The sequence below is a fragment of the Salvelinus sp. IW2-2015 genome, linkage group LG30 (genome assembly GCF_002910315.2).
Source record: "Salvelinus sp. IW2-2015 linkage group LG30, ASM291031v2, whole genome shotgun sequence".
Classification (NCBI taxonomy): Eukaryota; Metazoa; Chordata; class Actinopteri; order Salmoniformes; family Salmonidae; genus Salvelinus; species Salvelinus sp. IW2-2015.
Window position 1 is genome coordinate 1,128,238 of NC_036869.1, and position 21,700 is coordinate 1,149,937.

Consider the following 21,700-nt stretch of genomic DNA (forward strand, 5'->3'; position numbering starts at 1 on the left):
AATAATGAATAGAGTTCAGGGATTTGTGGGAATTTAAGTATTACATTTGTCAAATTTCTAATTTTCCTTTCTTAGAATGCACTCATACATACATTTTATAATAGTATCTTTTTTATATAAAGAAAATTATATGTGCCCGTTTTGCATCAATACACTGGGTGTATTTGCATATATGAATACGTTAACATAAAGGGGTGGAACAGGGCTGCAACCACCAAACATTTGCTCTGTCTACCCCTACCTGCACTCACCTGCTCTGTCTAGGCCTACCTGCTCTGTCTAGGTCTACCTGCTCTGTCTAGGCCTACCTGCTCTGTCTAGGCCTACCTGCTCTGTCTAGGCCTACCTGCTCTGTCTAGGCCTACCTGCTCTGTCTAGGCCTACCTGCTCTGTCTAGGTCTACCTGCACTCACCTGCTCTGTCTAGGCCTACCTGCTCTGTCTAGGCCTACCTAGACAATACTCCAGTGTTAATTTGCTAAATTGTCATTAATTCACCACTATGGCCTATTTATTGCCTTACCTCCTTACTTAATTTGCACACTGTATACAGATTTTTCTATTGTGTTATTAACTGTATGTTTGTTTATCCCATGTGTAACTGTTGTTGTTTGTGTCACACTGCTTTGCTTTATCTTGGCCAGGTCGCAGTTGTAAATGAGAACTTGTTCTCAACTGGCRTACCTGGTTAAATAAAGGTGAAATAAAATGTAAAAAATAATTACTGTTGTTGTGCATCAATAGCAGGATACCCTCAGATTAAAAATCAACACGCCTGGCTCCAGATCTATTAATACTCTACATTGTTTGTGAGATCAGACATAATATCATTATAATCTGAGTYTTCATTTTCGGAAGTTGCTTTCATTTCAGGGCATTTAAATTTGTAAATCTGTAAACTGTATTAAATGATAATTATTCCGCAAAAAAGGAACAACCACCAAAATAAAAGTGCTCTCTTCTCTTTCTTGTGATACAAGTGTCGAGACAATGTGTTAAATCCCTAACAAAGCTTCAGCATTGTTATAGATGCAACGTAAAGAAAATGTATTCCATTGAGCTCATTTAAGCCACTGGCGGAGTGTTTGACAGGTGAGTTTTACAACTAAAGAGAATATTACCAGGAGTACTACTACTGACCCTTCTGACTTCCCTCTGGAAGCTGGAGAACCAGGCTTCTGCTGTCTCCATCAGCTGGGAAAACATGGCACTGCACAACAAAGACACAAAGAGGAGAATGTCTCATGTTAGACGTCTCTCTGACTTGTCCATATTATTGCCACCACCTAGGACAGGGAGGGGTAACTTTGATGGGGGTGGGGGCCACAAAAAAACAGAACTCATCATGAGGCCCCCCCGCGAGCAAAATATTTCAGCAGCCCCCCTCGTGAAAGCGAAGATAAAAACAAAATGTGTGTTTAAGTTAATTTCATTCAGTTCTACACATTTTGCCATAGGGTTGAGGTAAATGATGATCAATGGACCCCACCCATAATTCAAGTTTGGTAAGTTAGTCAAGCAGCCAGCTATCTAATCAAAAAACATTTAGCTGACACTTGCTAATTTAGTGACTGCGGATGCACAACCAAATTTCTAAATTGCACCTTGTGTATTGTACTACTCTAACTCTCAATAGTACGTTGAGACCCTGACGGAGTTCCTAAAATATATATTTATATAAAAATAATAATTATATTATTATAATAAAATAGTGAAATTAGTCCACGGGCCGACAAAAGGGGGGCAGGTTGGCCATCCCTGACGTAGGATGTGAAGAATGTAGGAGAATATGGAATGAATATTTAACTCACTAGGCATCATGCTCCTGGAACATAGGATTCAGTAGAGACATCATCTCCTCACTGTGGACCAAAGACAAAAGCATTAGATCAACACAGACCAATTTGGAGGAATGGACAGGATAGGGTTAAACTGAAAGGAAGTCGATGTGGAGGAGGAGTGCAGGTGTGACTGACCTGGGGTGGGCGGTCTCGCTGGCGTGCTGAAAGGCCTGATAGTCACAGTGTAGGACGAACACAATAGGAGCCAACAACTCATGCATTCCCTACAGAAAGAGAGGGGGATAGAGAGAGTGAGAGAGCACGAGACAGCGCGCGCGAGAGAGAGACAGCGCGCGCGAGAGAGAGACAGCGCGCGCGAGAGAGAGACAGCGCGCGAGAGAGAGCACGAACATGGCCCGTTTCTCTCAGCGTGATGCATGAGGTGTGTTATCTGTATTGCGAGAGAAAGGAGAGAGAGGAGCGAGAGAGCGCGAATGGCCTGTTTCTTTCAGGGTGATGCATGAGGTGTGTTATCAGTATTGACCGGTATCATTAAACTTCATTACCCAGTGGCTAGACGTGTGTCACTTCCTGTTAGAACACTGACTGGTCATCGTCCTCTCACCGTCTGTAGGACTATGAAGACAGTACACTGTCTAGTCTATGGGGTGCATTAGCCTGCCTAGTGGCATATCTAACACTGTGTGTGCCTCTAGAAATCTTAACTAATGCTGGAATGGTACCTGTTTGTACAGTAACTGCTCATTCTCTCGGGCGTAACAGAACAAGATGTCTGTCAGCTTGGTCCTTACGTCCTCCTCTTGGAAGTAACGCATCTCAGGAAACCTACAGACAGAATAGAGAGAAGAGAAGAGGGGGAGAGAGGAGAGATGGTGTTTATTTCATAGGTGTACAGTAGATATGAGAATGACAGTCTGTTAAACCTTTAAATACAGCTCTGGTTAACAGTTAAGATGTTAAATCAGACTCACGTTCTCATAACGTCCTGTTTGATCATCCCTCTCAACTCGTTGTCCTGGAAGAACTTGTTCCACAGGCTCTGGACAGGAGGGAGGAGAACAGTGACATATTTTTGATAGCCTTTAGCCGACCAGTTTTGATAGCCTTTAGCCGCACCCTCATCCTACTACTCCTRTGTTCCTCGGGTGATGTGGAGGTAAACCCAGGCCTTGCATGTCCCCAGGCACCCTCATTTGTTGACTTCTGTGATCGAAAAAGCCTTGGTTTCATGCATGTCAACATCAGAAGCCTCCTCCCTAAGTTTGTTTTACTCACTGCTTTAGCACACTCRGCCAACCCTGATGTCCTTGCCGTGTCTGAATCCTGGCTTAGGAAGGCCACCAAAAATTCTGAGATATCCATACCCAACTATAACACTTTCRGTCAAGATAGAACTGCCAAAGGGGGAGGAGTTGCAATCTAAGTGCTGTCATACTTTCCAGGTCTATGCCCAAACAGTTCGAACTTCTAATTTTAAAAATTAATCTCTCCAGAAATAAGTCTCTCACTGCTACCGACCCCCCTCAGCTCCCAGCTGTGCCCTGGACACCATCTGTGYATTGATCGCCCCCCATCTAGCTTCAGAGTTTGTTCTGTTAGGTGACATGTTGTACACGGTTCCCATTCCCCATTGGGGTCAATACAAGGACATATAGGTAAATTACAAAATAAAGGAAACCCCAACATAAAGTGTCTTAATAGGGTGTTGGGCCACAACGAGCCAGAACAGCTTTAATGCATCTAGATTCTACAAGTGTCTGGACCTCTATCGTAGAGATATGACACCATTCGTCCACGAGAAATGTTGATGATGGAGGTGGAAAACCTAAGTGTTCAATTGGGTTGAGATCTGGTGACTCAGATGGCCACGGCATATGGCTTACATAGTTTTCATGCTCAACAAACCATTCAGGCACATCTTGTGCCATGTGGGTTGGGGCATTTTCATCCTATAGCCATGGCCATGGTAGCCTAAATAATATCCAGCATTTTTATGACCTTAAACATGATGGGATGTTAATTGCTTAGTTAACTCAGGAAACACACCTGTGTGGAAGCAATCTACTTTATATCCGGCTTTACATTATTTTGTCAGTTACCTGTATACATATCATCATAAAGGTATTATAATAAGTAGGTATTTACAACAGGGACACCCCCTTAGTCCTGTGATAGAGTTATTTAGATGTTTACATTCCCACTGTTCTGGATAAAGAGTTGTATCTAGAGAGACTATGAGGCTACACCTACCCCCTCGTCCTGTGAGAGTGGGTTGTTGACCACCAAGTCCTGCTGGCCTGCAGCCTTACGGGGGTTGGTGATGTGCTGAYAGGAGGAGAGGCAGTCAGTGGCTGGCACACACATACACACAGACAGAGTAAAAAGTAGGAGTTGATGCTCACCCAAACGAGCAGGCACAGGAACAAGTGAACGCATGACACACACACCAACTCACTGTCTCTTTGATCTTCTCGTACTGGGATCGTAACTCCTTGGTCTTGTTGATCCATTGACTCTTATCCTCAGGAAGGACCTCCAGGTACAACTAGAAGACAACACACAGGACTCACATGGTAGAACTACCTTCAGACACCCAAGAGCCATGTTTGTCTGTGACTGATTTACCTTCCAGCACACACTGCGGAATCGGCTGCTCCGCAATCGACCGTTGATGCCTGCCTGCCGGATCCTGGTCAGGTAATTACTGTTCAGAAACAAGTCATCCCATTCTTTCCTTTAGAGGGAGGGCGGTAATGAGAGAGATGAGAAGAGGTTTTAGTGAGTTTTCAGCCCTCTCCAATTTGATTTAATCTAATATGGAATAAGCAGAGAATTAGATCTGGCTGTGACGTGGACCAAAACATAAATCACACACACACACACACACACACACACACACACATTACCTGTAGGAGAGGAAAGTGGACTCAGACAAAGTGCTACTATCCAGAGATCCTCCTGTTAAACACACATTTTATGAAAAGCATTAAACATGCAGCCACTAGAAGGCGCTATAGACACCAATGATGTGGAACAGTGAAGCTCAGCTCCAACATAATGGATGTTTGAATACTTGATCAATGCACCCTTTTCTGACGAAGGCATGTTTTCTTATAAACMCAGCAAAAACAGAAACGTCCCTTTTTCAGGACCCTGTCTTTCAAAGAGAATTCGTGAAATCCAATTAACTTCTCAGATCTTCATTGTAAAGGGTTTATCTTTTAAATGATGTCAGATACATGTATTTACAAGAATGTTTAATATAACGAATGGTGTATTTAGAATGTTAGCTCTCTGCAGTTTCACTGGATGTTGGCCTGGTGGGACGTTAGCGTCTCACCTACCATAGAGAAGTTAAACACGGTTTCCCATGATTGTTCAATGACCCATAAACAATTAATGAACATGCACCTGTGGAACGGTCGTTAAGACACTAATAGCTTACAGACGGTAGGTAATTAAGGTCACAGTTATGAAAACTTAGGACACTAAAGAGGCCTTTCTACTGACACTGAAAAACACCAAAAGAAAGATGCCCAGGGTCCCTGCTCATCTGTGTAAACGTGCCTTAGGCATGCTGCAAGCAGGCATGAGGACTGCAGATGTGGACAAGGCAATACATTGCAAGGTCCATACTGTGAAACGCCTAAGACAGCGCTACAGGGAGACAGAACGGACAGCTGATCGCCCTCGCAGTTGCAGACCACATGTAACACCTGCACAGGATCGGTACATCCAAACATCACACCTGCGGGACAGGTACAGGATGGCAACAACTGCCCGAGTTACACCAGGAACGAAAAATCCCTCCATCAGTGCTCAGACTCTCAGCATATTGTGGACAGAGGCTGGAATGAGGGCTTGTAGGCCTGTTGTCTGGTGAGGGCTTACCTTACATCATCGGCAACGTCGTCTCCTATGGGGACAAACCCACCGTCGCTGGACCAGACAGGACTGGCAAAAAGTGCTCTTCACTGACAAGTCATGGTTTTGTCTCACCAGGGGTGATTCACGTTTATCGTTGAAGGAATGAGCGTTACACCGAGGCCTGTACTCTGGAGCGGGATCAATTTGGAGGTGGAGGGTCCGTCATCATCTGGGGCGGTGTGTCACAGCATCATCGGACTGAGCTTGTTGTCATTGCAGGCAATCTCAACGCTGTACGTTACAGGAAAGACATCCTCCTCCCTCATGTGGTACCCTTCCTGCAGGCTCATCTTGACATGACCTCCAGCATAACATTTCCACCAGCCATATTGCTCGTTCTGTGCATGATTTCCTGCAAGACAGGAATGTCAGTGTTCTGCCATGGCCAGCGAAGAGCCCAGATCTCAATCCCATTGAGCACGTCTGGGGACCTGTTGGGTCGGAGGGTGAGGGCTAGGGCCATTCCCCCCCAGAAATGTCCGGAAACTTGCAGGTGCCTTGGTGGAAGAGTGGGGTAACATCTCACAGCAAGAACTGGCAAATCTGGTGCAGTCCATGAGGAGGAGATGCACTGCAGTACTTAATGCAGCTGGTGGCCACACCAGATACTTACTTACTTTTGATTTTGACCCCCTCTTTGTTCAGAGACACATTATTCAATTTCTGTTAGTCACATGTCTGTGGAACTTGATCAGTTTYTGTCTCAGTTGTTGAATCTTGTTATGTTCATACAAATATTTACACATMTTAAGTTTGCTGAAAATAAACACAGTTGACAGTGAGAGGACGTTTCTTTTTCTGCTGAGTTTACAATGTAGAAAAAAGTAAAAATAAAGAAAAACCCTTGAATGTGTAGGTGTGTCCAAACTTGAGTGGTACTGTATATATTTTACTAATCTATACTAGGTGTCATATCGATATACTATCATACAGAAGTAACTATCGACTTTTCCCCACATTACTAGATATTAACTTTTCATATTCAGAAGAGCTTAATTAAGCCTCCGAGATGATAAGACTTATAACATGTTAATAAATCCTTAATGAATGGGTTGTAAATGTCGACTCACCACGGCTGAGATTCCGGTTTAAGTTGTGGAGCGGGTCAAAACCAGTCTCCTGCTCTCCCTCTGGCTGGAGAGGGTGGTGGGTCTCAAAGTTAGGGTGCTGCATGACCACCACCCAACAGAACCTGTGATGAGAATAACAGGAGGGGTTAGAACTACCCGTGTACCACAGAACAAGAACGAGAGTAGGATGCAGGGATTTTTCTACCATAGAAAGCCTTGGGCAGGCCGCCTAAGTCCAAACAAACAAAAAAACGCTTTGTGTAAACTTAAATGACTAAAACTAGATAAAGTATGTAGAAAAGATTATAGACCTACAGTATAGCATTTTGATAAAAAAATAATCTTTGAGCACTAATAGTCATCAAAATAAAATCTAGACAGTCAGGGAATAGAACTTTACCAAAACGATTTAATAGTATTGATTTTGTTAAACGGAAATTTCACAATTGCTCAGCTTCAGCACCAGCCCAACATCAACATACAGTGGGGAGAACAAGTATTTGATACACTGCCGATTTTGCAGGTTTTCCTACTTACAAAGCATGTAGAGGTCTGTCATTTTTATCATAGGTACACTTCAACTGTGAGAGACGGAATCTAAAACAAAAATCCAGAAAATCACATTGTATGATTTTTAAGTAATTATTTGCATTTATTGCATGACATAAGTATTTGATCACCTACCAACCAGTAAGAATTCCGGCTCTCACAGACCTGTTAGTTTTTCTTTAAGAAGCCCTCCTGTTCTCCACTCATTACCTGTATTAACTGCACCTGTTTGAACTCGTTACCTGTATAAAAGACACCTGTCCACACACTCAATCAAACAGACTCCAACCTCTCCACAATGGCCAAGACCAGAGAGCTGTGTAAGGACTCAGGGATAAATTGTAGACCTGTACAAGGCTGAGATGGGCTACAGGACAATAGCCAAGCAGCTTGGTGAGAAGGCAACAACTGTTGGCACAATTATTAGAAAAATGGAAGAAGTTCAAGATGACGGTCAATCACCCTCGGTCTGGGGCTCCATGCAAGATCTCACCTCGTGGGCATCAATGATCATGAGGAATGTGAGGGATCAGCCCAGAACTACACGGCAGGACCTGGTCAATGACCTGAAGAGAGCTGGGACCACAGTCTCAAAGAAAACCATTAGTAACACACTACGCCGTCATGGATTAAAATCCTGCAGCGCACGCAAGGTCCCCCTGCTCAAGCCAGCGCATGTCCAGGCCCGTCTGAAGTTTGCCAATGACCATCTGGATGATCCAGAGGAGGAATGGGAGAAGGTCATGTGGTCTGATGAGACAAAAATAGAGCTTTTTGCTCTAAACTCCACTCGCCGTGTTTGGAGGAATAGAAGGATGAGTACAACCCCAAGAACACCATCCAACCGTGAAGCATGGAGGTGGAAACATCATTCTTTGGGGATGCTTTTCTGCAAAGGGGACAGGACGACTGCACCGTATTGAGGGGAGGATGGATGGGGCCATGTATCGCGAGATCTTGACCACAACCTCCTTCCCTCAGTAAGAGCATTGAAGATGGGTCGTGGCTGGGTCTTCCAGCATGACAACACCCGAAACACACAGCCAGGGCAACTAGGAGTGGCTCCGTAAGAAGCATCTCAAGGTCCTGGAGTGGCCTAGCCAGTCTCCAGACCTGAACCCAATAGAAATCTTTGGAGGGAGCCGAAAGTCCGTATTGCCCAGCGACAGCCCGAAACCTGAAGGATCTGGAGAAGGTCTGTATGGAGGAGTGGGCCAAAATCCCTGCTGCAGTGTGTGCAAACCTGGTCAGAACTACAGGAAACGTATGATCTCTGTAATTGCAAACTAAGGTTTCTGTACCAAATATTCAGTTCTGCTTTTCTGATGTATCAAATACTTATGTCATGCAATAAAATGCAAAATTACTTAAAATCATACAATGTGATTTTCTGGATTTTTGTTTTAGATTCCGTCTCTACAGTTGAAGTGTACATATGATAAACATTACAGACCTCTACATGCTTTGTAAGTAGGAAAACCTGCAAAATTGTCAGTGTATCAAATAAATACTTGTTCTCCCCACTGTATGTGAAATGGCACGTTTCTATATTTTGTAGTAAAAAATATAAAAGAAAGTTAAGTGTTTCCAATGACATCAACCAATTAGTAGGCAATGCCTACTCACAATTGGTCAAAAATCACATGATGCACACTGATGATGTCATTAAAAACGCTCATCTTCCTCCATCTTTTCTACTACATACATAAAAACGCATAATTTTCACATATGTTGAGCTGGTGCTGGAGATGACTATGAAGTTGAAAACTTGTGAAGTTTCCCTTTGAGCAAAAGAACACAGCATTAGCTATGGCAAAATGCATAGAACTGCAGGAAATTATCTTTACAAATTATCTCAGCTCCATGGCAGAATGTGTAGAATCCCTGGAAATTAGCTTTAAAACTACTACATTTTCTGTCAGCTGAATGGCAAAACCTTAAAACTGCAAAAATATATCTCTGCTCCAAGGAGAAACTGAGAATTGCAGGAAATTTGTTTAAAAATGCTAAAACACCAAGATAAAATGTTCTAAAATTACACCCATTGCCATACCCCCTACCACGCCCACCACCTAAGCCCCTTTTTAATCCAGAAAAAAAACAGATGACTGCAGCAGTAAAAAAAWATATATACCATAGAGTAACTGAACACACCACAGAGCAAGAACAGGAGGATTTATCTGATAATAGAAAGAGTGGGAGGAAGTTTAGTTGAGCAATTAAAAACAGAACAGTATAAAATGGGAATATTCTTATCCAATTAAGCTTCAGGCCTAGGCTTTTTTGTCTTTGTTCCATGTCAGTACTTACAGTCACAACAATGTGTTTCTCCTCAGCTTAGACTCACGACAGATGAAGGTTTATCTGAGAGAAACAACACAGAGGGACATGCAGGACAAAAAGAGAAATCAAAGATCAAAAAAAGCAGTCTTAGTATTTTTCTCTATCCCTGGGTACTGAGATCACACCAAGGGAATTCAACACGACACTAGTGAAGGGAATTCAACAAGACAATACTAGAAGGGAATTCAACAAGACAATACTAGAAGGGAATTCAACAAGACAATACTAGAAGGGAATTCAACAAGACAATACTAGAAGGGAATTCAACAAGACAATAGTGAAGAAGGAACTGATAGATCTGATGTCTGAGTTCGTTGCTGCATGGAGTTTAGACTACTGTAATGTGTGCTGAGTGGCTTTCAAACATTGCTGACAACCTACACTAACAAAACAGATTGGACAAGAACAAGAAGTGGAAAATAACATTATGTAAATTGACATGACAATGTGTATGCAAATGAAAACATACTAATCAGAGAGTGACTTGTGCACAAAAACAACCACTTCCATGGAGAAAGTAGGGAACAAGGATAGCCCAGGGAATGTTCACATTGACAGCGCTATGTGGGAGATGTGACAAATATTGACACTACAACGCCATGGAAATCAGACTAAGTCCTACAGTACCAAAAGAGAAAAATCATGACGTTTCACATAATACGATAGGCCATCGAGCAGTTCTATTCCAGAACTAGCCTAAACCACAACATGTCTTTCATCAAAAGACACCAACATTTTATATCAACCTCAATAAACCCTGTTTATCTTATTTAGGTTAAACAAGTCCTCCTGTGTGTTCTTTATCATGATAGGCCTCGCAGGTTATCAATGTGTTGGTGTGTACACACGTTAGACCTAGCCTACATAACGCATGCCTCCTTCCACTGCAGCAGCGCATTATGTATGTCCCTTTATTAATTATGGAAATCACCTTTACAAAAGGCATCTCCTTAAACCCATTAACGAGGCGCATGGAACGGGGCTTCGATAAATCTGCCGTGCACGCTACCAAAATAAATCATTTTATATGCATAATGCATGCTCCCGTTTGCCTCGGCAACATCTGTTCTTCACAAAGACTAATGCCTTCTTTAAGTCATTTCAGGGCTTTTTTCTAACCCTTTTAAAAAGGCATTATCCCATTAAATAATTAGAACTAATCTCCAATGAGAGATGCTGTGAATAGGTAAATAATAATGGGTTGCGTTTCCTCATTTTGAACTAGAATGGATTATGAAAATTGTTTGACGTGTTTCAGACGTGCCTGATCGTCTAGTTCCTCAAACTCRATGACTGCCCACTGTCAGGTCACGGGCTGTGTACGTTTCATGTCAATTGGATTTTTACAGAAGAATCAGAACATGTAACAGAAGCTACTAGCAGTGCAGCAGTTCCAGCATCTCAAGGTCCTCTAATCATGTAAGATGACTGTCTTCATCTTCAATGGCCCAATAGAGACCAACCAAACCATTATTAAAGGGGGGGGGAGTTCCAATCTCAATATTTAGAAATTGAACAACTATACTGAACAAAAATATAAATGCATGTAAAAAGTGTTGTTTCATGAGCTGAAATAAAAGATCAAAAAGCTTATTTCTCTCAAATTGTGCACAAATGTGTTCACATCCCTGCTAGTGAACGTTTCTCCTTTCCCAAGATAATTCATCCACCTGACAGGTGTGGCATATCATATCAAGTAGCTGATTAAACAGCATGATCATTACACAGCTGCAAATTATGCTGGGGACAATAAAAAGGCCAACCTAAAATGTGCAGTTTTGTAACGCAACATAATGCCTCAAGTTGAGGGAGAGTGCAATTGGCATGCAGGAATGTCCAGCAGAGCTGTTGCCAGAGAATTGAATGTTCATTTCTCTAAGCCGCCTCCAATGACGTTTGAGAATGACAGTACAACCAACCGGCCTCTCAACCACGTGTAACCACGCCAGCCCAGGACCTCCACATCCAGCTTCTTCACCTGCGGGATCGTCTGAGACAAGCTGCCCGGACAGCTGGTGAAACTGGGTTTGCACAACCAAAGAATTTCTGCACAAACTATCAGAAACAGTCTCAGGGAAGCTCATGTGTGTGCTGGTCGTCCTCACAGGGTCTTGACCTGACTGTTCTAGAATGTAGGGCCCCGACCTCAGCGGGAAAATGCTCACCATCAATGGCCACTGGAGAAGTGTGCTCTTCATGGATCAATCCCAGGTTAACTGTACCGAGCAGCTAGTAGACAGCGTGTATGGTGGTCACACCAGATACTGACTAGTTCTGATCCACGCCTTTACATATTATATATATTTTTTAAGTATACGTGACCAACAGATGCATATCTGTATTCCCAGTTACGTGAAATCCATAGATTAGGGCCTAATTGATTTATTTAAATTCACTGATTTCCTTTTATTTACATTTACATTTAAGTCATTTAGCAGACGCTCTTATCCAGAGCGACTTACAAGTTGGTTTTTATGAACTATAACTAGGGTTGCAAAGGGTCAGAAACTTTCCGGAATTTACCATGGGAAGTTAAGCCCAGGAAATTAGCTTAAATTCATCAAAGAAAGGTTTGCTTATAACAGTGAACCTTTGTTGTGGGATACACATGAAGGCAATTCTAGGTCTTGTGGGATATTTTGGTTAAAACTATCATGATCTATTCTCAAGTTATATTTCAGCGTCAACTCCTTTTCTGTAACAATAACGACAAACTTCTCAGTGCAYTAATCAACGCAAATTAACTACTGCATACCACAAGAAGATACTTCAATAGTTCACCACATTCATCTTTTATGTAATCAAATAAATACATAACGGAGGACATTCATAAACCAATGGGTAAATAACTTTACATTGCTATCTACAAGCATGTCCTGGAATTAGATACTTGCCTGTGATTTAGCATACTGAAACAAGGCCCACTAAATCCCACTTTTGTGGGGAAAACTTTGCCGTATCCACTAGGTACCAAACGTAACAAAACGGACAGAAACAGGGAAACCTGAACTTGTCCAATAAGAAGAACTTGTTGTTTTTCCATTGCAAAAATGTTTTGCTACAGTGTGCACTAATGAATACGATCCAGACATTGGGGAATGAGGATAGTCTGAGCCATTAACAGACATTATTACGACACATTAGAGTCCTCGTCCTGACCTCTACATGATCCCAGCCAGCAGCCCAGAAACAATGATTAGCCTTATGTAGTCGTTTGTACAGCGTATGACAACACATTACAGAAACAGATAGCTAAATTAGACAAACGCCTTACAAAATAAAATGAGAAATGCAAGTGAAATACATAAAGCTACACTTTCATTCCCTCAGGGAGATTAATAGACCAACATAATGATTCACTTCCTCTTTACTGTAAACAGCACATCACTTCATGCCTGCTGTGAAGAGGTGAAGTCCCTCTCCCTCCCTCTCCACTCCAATTAAAAGAAAGATTGAGGACTTGGAAGACCTGAAATGGTAGAAAACAAATTGGATATAAACTGAGCTAGACAGAGAGGCTGTGTAGTTTCTGCCCAGAGCCATAAAGACCTTCTTCTGCTTTCATTCAGTCTGATTATGTTGCTGTAGAACAGCAGATAAACTGGACATTCTGAATTCTGACAACACTGGAGACAACAGCAGAATACACTGAGGAACAACAGAAAGAGCAGGGTACTTCAGTGCTAGTATAGAAGACTACGACTTTCATGTGACTGAGGGTCCATCTTAGTGGATGTAGTCTATACAGATTGCGTTCGAGAAATTGAAGACTGAACCAATCAAGTGGTTTGCTGAGGAGGTCAAGTAACATCTAGCCTTTGCTCTGAGAAACGCAAAACCTACACCACAAGGACCATCCCTGTTTAGGACCTTCCTATCAGTCTGCCTAGTGTAACCTGTTTCAAGAAGCTAGGGCGTAAGTCGCACATCACAAGAGGCATTTTAAGTGATTTTAAATGCTTTTTTTTTTTTTACAGAAATGCATTCTGGAACATGTGACCTTCATGTGCCTTAATAACAAACGTGTATGCCATCTGTAAATACAAATAACATGGTTAAATTAAGAGCCTAGTTGGTTTATCCACAGAAGAATACAGGAACCTTCCCGCTAGCCATGATCGGCTAAGATAATGGATGGCCTGGACAGGCCAAGAGATGAGTTTGGATTTGTCTGCCATGTAGCATGCTTCTGTCTTTAACATGAGCTGCTCAGTACGTGTGGATAATCCTCTAACGCGTTTTTTGTTTTTTTAAGATATCATTAAGAACTGAAAAAAAATGTGCTCCATTGCTGCCCTGAAGTTAATAGCACTATAGACAAAGATCAGTGGGAAAACGTTGTGATGGACTACTTGACGATCYTTTCATGCTGAAAATGAATCACATGACCAAATCCCTGATTTTAGGGAAAAACATTTCATTGAACCAGACACTGTAGTCTTCCCATCACTGTCGTCAGAAGAAARAGTGATCAACAGTGGTTGTTACGAACAAGTTGACCGAGTTTTTAAATCAGTGGAAGCTGAGAGATGATTGCCAAATGTGGAGTCTCGAAAAGAGAACACAGGAGGCTGTTGTATAAAACATACGTCTCCGGATTACATTTGCAAACAAATGGCAACTACGGCATCCATGACAGAGAAGCGGTCATCCACATAGACGGGGAAGAGTCTAGCTACATTTTCAGATATTATACATTTCTAATTTTGTCAGAAAGTCAATTTCATTGCAAGTTAAAGCGTACTGTTAGCTAGCTAACGTTAGCTGGCTCGCTCACTAGCTAACGTTACGTGTATGATCTGATTAGTAATATTATTCGTATCTCAAAAATCTATTTGCATTGCTAGTTAGCCTAATATTAGCTAGCTAGCTAACATTGAACCTAGTTGGTTATCTTTAGCTACCTGCAGTTTCATGCGTGGTAGTATGAGTTGGGATTATGGTTAATTGTTTAGATAGCTAGATGTTTAATTAACTTCTTATGGCTGCAATCCCATTAATGGGATGATATGACAACAGCCAGTGAAAGTGCAGGGTGCCAAATTCAAGCAGAAATCTCATAATTAAAATTCCTCAAAACATACATGTATCTTATACCATTTTAAAGGTAATCTTGTTGTTAATCCCACCAAAGTGTCCAATTTCAAATAGGCTTTACAGCGAAAGCATACGGTGCTATTATCTGAGCATAGCACCATAGTAAACAAAAGAGAAAACATTTCAACCCAGCAGGCGCGACGCAAAACGCAGAAATAAAAATATAATTCATGCCTTACCTTTGACGAGCTTCTGTTGTTGGCACTCCAATATGTCCCATAAACATCACAAATAGTCCTTTTGTTTGATTAATTCCYTCTAATATATATATATATATATATATATATATCCAAAATGTCCATTTATTTGGCGCGTTTGATCCAGAAAAACACCAATTCCAACTTGCTCAAACGTGACGACAAAATATCTCAAAGGTTACCTGTAAACTTTGCCAAAAAATGTCAAACTACTTTTGTAATAAAATTTTAGGTATTTAACGTTAATAATTGATAAAATTGAAGACAGGATGATATGTGTTCAATACAGGATTAAAACGATATGTAGCACGCCTTCTGTTTGATTGAAGCGCATGTCCAGGACACCTGGAGTGCCTCGACTTCAAGATGGCCGTATTTCTTCATTACACAAAGGAATAACCTCAACCTATTTCTCATGACTGTTGACTCTAGTGGAAGCCGTAGGAACTGCAAGCAATTCGCTTAGAAATTGGTTTCCCAATGAAACCTCATTGAAAAGACAGTGACCTCAAAAAAAAAAAAAATCTGAATGGTATGTCCTCGGGGTTGCGCCTCCTAAATAAGTTCTGTTATACTCACAGACATGATTCAAACAGTTTTAGAAACGTCAGAGTGTTTTCTATCCAAATCTACTAATAATATGCATATCTTATCTCCTGGGGTTGAGTAACTGGCAGTTGAATTTGTGTATGCTTTTCATCCAAATGTGAAAATGCTGCCCCCTACCCTAGAGAAGTTAATGCAACCGCTGTGTCAGATTTCAAAAAGCTTTACGGCAAAAGCACAATAATTTGAGAACAGCGTTCAGCCACAAAAGGAAGCCATACAGTTACCCGCCAAATTGTYCAGTCAACAAAACTCATAAATAGTATTATAAATCTTCACTTACCTTTGCTGATCTTCGTCGTAATGCAATCCCAGGACTCCCATTTCCACAAGAAATGTTTGTTTTGTTTGGTAATGTACATCATTTATGTCCAAATAGCTATTTTTGTTAGCATGTTTGGTAAACAAATCCAAAGTCTGGAAACGCGTTCACTAAAAGCAGACGAAATGTCAAAAAGTTCCGTAACAGTCAGTAGAAACATGTATTGAATCAATCTTTAGAATGTTTTTAACATAAATCTTGAATAACGTTCGAATCGGAGAATACCATTGACTACAGATGTGCGATGGAACAGAGCTCCCTCTCGTGTGAACGCGCATGGTCAGAGCATGGTCACCTCATGGCAGACCTGACTAATTCCTGTCTCCTTCGGCCCCACTTCACAGTAGAGGCATCAGACAAGGTTCTACAGACTGTTGACATCTAGTGGAAGCCGTAGGAAGTGCAAACAGATCCATATCCCAGTGTGTATTCAATAGGGGCTGGGTTGAAAATCGACCAACCTCAGATTTCCCACTTCCTGTTTGGATTTCTTAGGTTTTTGCCTGCCATATGAGTTCTGTTATACTCACAGACATCAATCAGTTTTAGAAACTTCAGAGTGTTTTCTATCCAATACTAATAATAATATGCATATATTAGCAACTGGGACTGAGGAGCAGGCAGTTTACTATGGGCACCTTTCATCCAAGCTACTCAATACTACCCCTGCAGCCATAAGAAGTTAAACAAAAGACTACTATGCAAGTAACCATTTCACTGCACCGTTTACACCTTTATCCCATGCATGTGACAAATAAACTATAAACGTGGATTTTATTTGATATAGTGTGTGTTCACCAGAGACGGTAATGTGAAGAACAACATGACCTGCACCAAAGTCAGATTAGGATACAGGCCAAGGACTAGATAGTGTATTTTCTCTACTACTTTATTCTACTTTTAGTCTAYAAATCTTTGGTTGTTTACTAGACTACCGTATTCACTCTGTTTAGTACATGGCCGCACATGTGAATCCTTAAAGAGATGATTGGGGCTAAGGTTTAAGAGGGTGTCAACAATGCTGAATGGGTGTAGACAAATAAGAGCTTTCCAGTAGGTGTATCAAAACATTCAAGGGCCATTTTCTCAAAAGTGGGGTTACAAGTTTATCAACTTTCAAAGCAGATTTACTTTCCCATTGTTCCTCAACTGTAGTGTATGATATACCATTTTGTTGCTCTGAGTCTCTACTTTAAGCCGATGTAAAAAAWAWAWAAAAATAAACACTAATTTCAAATTTTGCTACATAGGATCGAATCCAGGTGGTGGATCACCTAGTACTCCCCACACAGCAAAAATAATACTCTACAACTGTAAGCCTTTCTGGATGTAAGCCTAGCTAGCCCTAACTATATGTCACCTGCTTACACCGAGACTCATCACCTGCTGTTCTGTTGACAGCACTAGTCTGTCTACCTACCAACACTATAAGCTACTTTGATGTCATCCTACAAGGAAAGAAAGGATGTTTATGATCCTCCTCATAATAAACTCAGAGAGATACCCACTAATTATCAAAATCCAGAAAAGAGACATTACATTCTACAACCACCGAAAAGGAAGCGATTCCCAAACCTTCCATAACAAAGCCATCACCTACAGAGAGATGAACATGGAGAAGAGTCCCCTAAGCAAGCTGGTCCTGACCCTCTGTTCAAACACAAACAGACCAAACCAAATCATGAAAAAAAACAAAAATAATTACTTGACACATTGGAAATAATTAACAAAAAAACAGAGCAAACTAGAATGCTATTTGGCCCTAAACAGAGAGGACTGACCCAAACTTAAGGAAAGCTTTGACTATGTACAGACTCAGTGAGCATAGCCTTGCTATTGAGAAAGGCCGCCGTAGGCAGACCTGGCTCTCAAGAGAAGAGCTCTTAAGAGAAGACAGGCTATGTGCACACTGCCCACAAAATGAGGTGGAAACTGAGCTGCACTTCCTAACCTCCTGCCAAATGGATGACCATATTAGAGACACATTTCCCTCAGATTACACAGACCCACAAAAAATTCAAAAACAAACCCGATTTTGATAAACTCCCATTTCTACTGAGTGAAATACCACAGTGTGCCATCACAGCAGCAATATTTGTGACCTGTTGCCACAAGGGCAACCAGTAAAGAACAAACAGCATTGTAAATACAACCCATATTGATGTTTATTTATTTTCCCTTTTGTACTTTAACTATTTGTACATCATTTCAACACTGTATATACACACACACAACATTTAACATTTCTTTATCCTTTTGGAACTTCTGTGAGTAATGTTTACTGTTCATTTTTTTTTTTTTATTGTTTATTATCTACTTCACTTGCTTTGGCAATGTTAACTATGTTTCCCATGCTAATAAAGCCCCTTGAATTGGAGAGAGAGAGAGAGGCCAATGAGAGGAGCTGCTCTGATCGGAGCTGACAGGAAGAGTTAGGACTAGAGACCTGGTGCCATAAACTCCATGCTAGGTGAAAAGGAAGAGAAGAAAGAACCCCTGTTAAACAAACTCACATGACTCCACTTCAGCACACAATTACCTCCATATTACTGCTGTACAGGCCTCTAGTCCCATGGTCTACAGGAGCTCCCAGACCAACACACAGGCTAATGTTCCATCCCAAATGGCACCCTATTCCCTATATAGGGCACTACTTTCCCCCAGGGCCCAAAGGAACTAGTGCACTATGTAGGGAATAGGGTGCCATTGGGGATGCAAGCCTACAGGCTATCACAGATCCTGAGCAGGCCAGGGTTCAGACCGGGATCCTGAACATTTCTGTCTCTCAGTGTTTGAGACATGAAACAACCCCCCCCCCCACACATACACATCAGGAGCAAACACAAAGAACAAAGTATGAAGACAATCATAGGCAAGAAACATCCTACTGCCCCTAGCCTAGCACAGTTTGGTACATGTCCATAACTAATCAGCTTCAACCATGAGTCTGGTTACTTTTAAGGTTTCTTTCTATCCACTACCTAGGGATTTGTTTTCCCTACAGCTGTCACCCCAGCTAGCTCTATAGAGCAGGGGTGTAAAATAGACAATTTAAAATAAAAWAWAAAAAACACTGAATTTCTTGCTACGCCCCTGCTATAGAGACTAGGTAGCATTTGCACATGGGTGTCCTAGAAAGATCCAAGGCAGGGGGGCCTGGACAATAACTAGCTATATCTATAATCCGGAACTCCTTGTCCATTCCGTCGGATTGTATAATGGGTGGAAATCTGTAAAGAAACCGTCTGAGCCTACATTTTTCTCCAAACCGGCACCTATAACTTGGCTTGGGTAGACTATCCGGATGGACAGACAAGGAGTTACGGATTAGATATGTCTTCAGTAACAGGTTAGACTGGCTGCTTCCCTGCAGTCAGCGTACCTCGCTCAGAGATCATAGGGTCGACGCTGACAGAACGGTTCTCACTAGACAGGCCTCTCCTGTTTGGCCTCCGACCAAAACAGCTCTGGACACAACCTGACTGAACTGTCAATGCACTATGCAAACGCCCTGCAATTACCTCATATAATCAATGCCTTATACTGGGTCACAATAGTGCTGTTGGCAACTATAACTTGGACATAATAAAAACAGGTAGGCTAGTGCATAGCTAACTAGAAAACAATAGATTAAAAGTGGAGGCCAACTGAATGTCTCAAAATGCATCAACCGAATGTGAACACAGGGTAAATAGACAGTTAACAGATTATAGCTTTATTTACAGAAAAGGTGAACAGACAAATTTTCACCGCAATGTTAGTGTGTAATATTGGCATGACTTAGCAGCTAACTCTACCTAACGTTAGTTCTCCAACAACATGGTGGTAGACCAACAAACATGTCTTTAACTAGGTAGCAACACCATGCATATTTACAATAGCTAGCAAATAATGTATTATGCCACTACTATGCTGATGGCTCGTAATTGAATTTAATCGTCAAACTGTCTCGCTGTTTTTATTTCTTCAGGTTAGCAGGCTAGCTGCAAGAGCATTGCACACAGGCCTAGCTCTATACTTCCGACATGCAGCTAGATAAAGACAAAACAAAATAGCAACTTCATGCAAACTCAATAGTTTTTTCCCAATAAAAATAAATAAATTAAAACTAATTTGTATATTCTGTCGTTTACTGTGAGGGTGTTTTACCAGTTCTGCTCATGCGGGGCTCCCCATTCTGGTCTGTCTGTCTTCTGATTGTAAACAGTCGCGAATCAGGCGGATATGCTGGTGCACAGCTGATAGAACATGTGACCAGGGAGGTAAAATTATGTCAGCGTATTTACCATAAACATGTTCTTGAAATGATCAATCGTAACAAAAACAGGATGGGTTGAGGACCCATATTAAAATAGGAACCTTGCGATATGTTTAATTTATATTACATACTTCTACATCAAAACATTATCATGCAACACATCACTATCCTCTGTCATGTGATGAATGATGAGGATAAAACGTGTGTGATGAAGGCCCACAGAGAATCTACAATGGTGAAATGGTTAAACGGTACATTAAGCACACTTGCCGTTGATTATTCCCAAACAGATTGAGGAACAATGCTTACATTGTTTTAGGGTTTGCAGCATTATAAGAGACTGCCCCTGAAGAGCCACTAGCCCTCTGTAAGTAGAGCAGACAACTATTGTGTCAGATTGATGTGTGTGTGTGTGTGTGTGTGTGTGTGTGTGTGTGTGGAAGCGTGTGCAGGGTTGAATTCAAGAAGTTTAAGCAGCCTATCAATCATTGTTTTTGAAACCAGTGGACAGCCAGTGAACAATGCACTCTTGGAACAGCTGCATTGTGTGGATTGAAGCCTATGGAATAAAAGTGGGGCATTTATTGCTCAATCCAATTCACGCTGATACAAAATAAATAAATAAATTCATAGGCCTATTGATTCTTAAATAATATAACTTTATAAATCCCTCATGAGTTTAGTTCAACTGTCACACTCCATGAGAACCCAACATATAGGCTTGTTTTATTCCAATGTTTGTAAAGACTGTAAATGTAAACAAACACTGTATAGCCTCATAACATGGTTAAAACAATACTTCTGATATTGTGGATGGTCAGTCCTTGCATCCATAGCTCTGTCTATTAATCTGAGAGTGGTTACATTTCTCCAGGCCCATCCCTCCGCATTTTACCAAAACAAAGGCGGGGCGACCATTTAGTTATTATTCAATCTGTGGATTTGTCCTTTTAAACAGCTGCATATTATCAAGATATCAAAATGTCACCAACAAAAAGGTTAACAATAGGCCTATCGCAAATGTAGCATATGGCATTCATTTTTCACATGTAAATAGCACTTTCAGTAGTGCTCAAAGCATGCCATTCCATGAGTGCAGCATTTATTTTTCAACTCAAATCAACTAGCCCAATCAGTCCTCCATGACAACAAAATCATAAACAACAAACAGAGTAAGGCTGGCTAATAAGTCCTTTGTTTTGGGGTCATGCTGAGTTAAAACAATTTGGATAATCTATACTTCCATAATTCCAAGTCCTGTTCTTGAAGATCAAGGGGTGTAACATTTTTTGGAATGACTGGAATTCTGATAGACTTTGGTTTTTAATGTAAAGATATAATTTAACCATATTATTATATGTAGTAGAAAGTGATGGGTTAGAAGAAGCCTACATAACCAACCCATAAAGTAAAATTTAACATCCATATATTGCCAGCTATGCAAACTTTAACATTGATTTATCCTGCAATAGATGTCATTTAATTGGTAACATACATTTTTGTATTCTTCTAATGCCTCTTAAGGGGAAA

The 21,700-nt window shown here is 41.2% G+C and overlaps 1 protein-coding gene across 1 annotated transcript in view; it reads right to left on the reverse strand.

Moving 5' to 3' along the window:
• LOC111954733 (TBC1 domain family member 5) overlaps positions 1 to 20,161 on the reverse strand; it is a 21,847-nt gene extending 1,686 nt beyond the window's left edge. Inside the window, exons 1-12 of the mRNA XM_070436078.1 lie at positions 20,062 to 20,161; positions 9,658 to 9,711; positions 6,799 to 6,920; positions 4,708 to 4,759; positions 4,427 to 4,535; positions 4,257 to 4,346; positions 4,052 to 4,126; positions 2,773 to 2,840; positions 2,524 to 2,626; positions 1,976 to 2,064; positions 1,811 to 1,861; positions 1,140 to 1,209 (exon numbers count right to left, since the gene is read on the reverse strand). Of these exons, the coding sequence (XP_070292179.1) occupies positions 1,140 to 1,209; positions 1,811 to 1,861; positions 1,976 to 2,064; positions 2,524 to 2,626; positions 2,773 to 2,840; positions 4,052 to 4,126; positions 4,257 to 4,346; positions 4,427 to 4,535; positions 4,708 to 4,759; positions 6,799 to 6,901 (810 nt within the window). The 5' untranslated portion in view covers positions 6,902 to 6,920; positions 9,658 to 9,711; positions 20,062 to 20,161. The remainder of the gene's footprint in view (positions 1 to 1,139; positions 1,210 to 1,810; positions 1,862 to 1,975; positions 2,065 to 2,523; positions 2,627 to 2,772; positions 2,841 to 4,051; positions 4,127 to 4,256; positions 4,347 to 4,426; positions 4,536 to 4,707; positions 4,760 to 6,798; positions 6,921 to 9,657; positions 9,712 to 20,061) is intronic.
• Between the last annotated feature and the right edge of the window lie 1,539 nt (positions 20,162 to 21,700).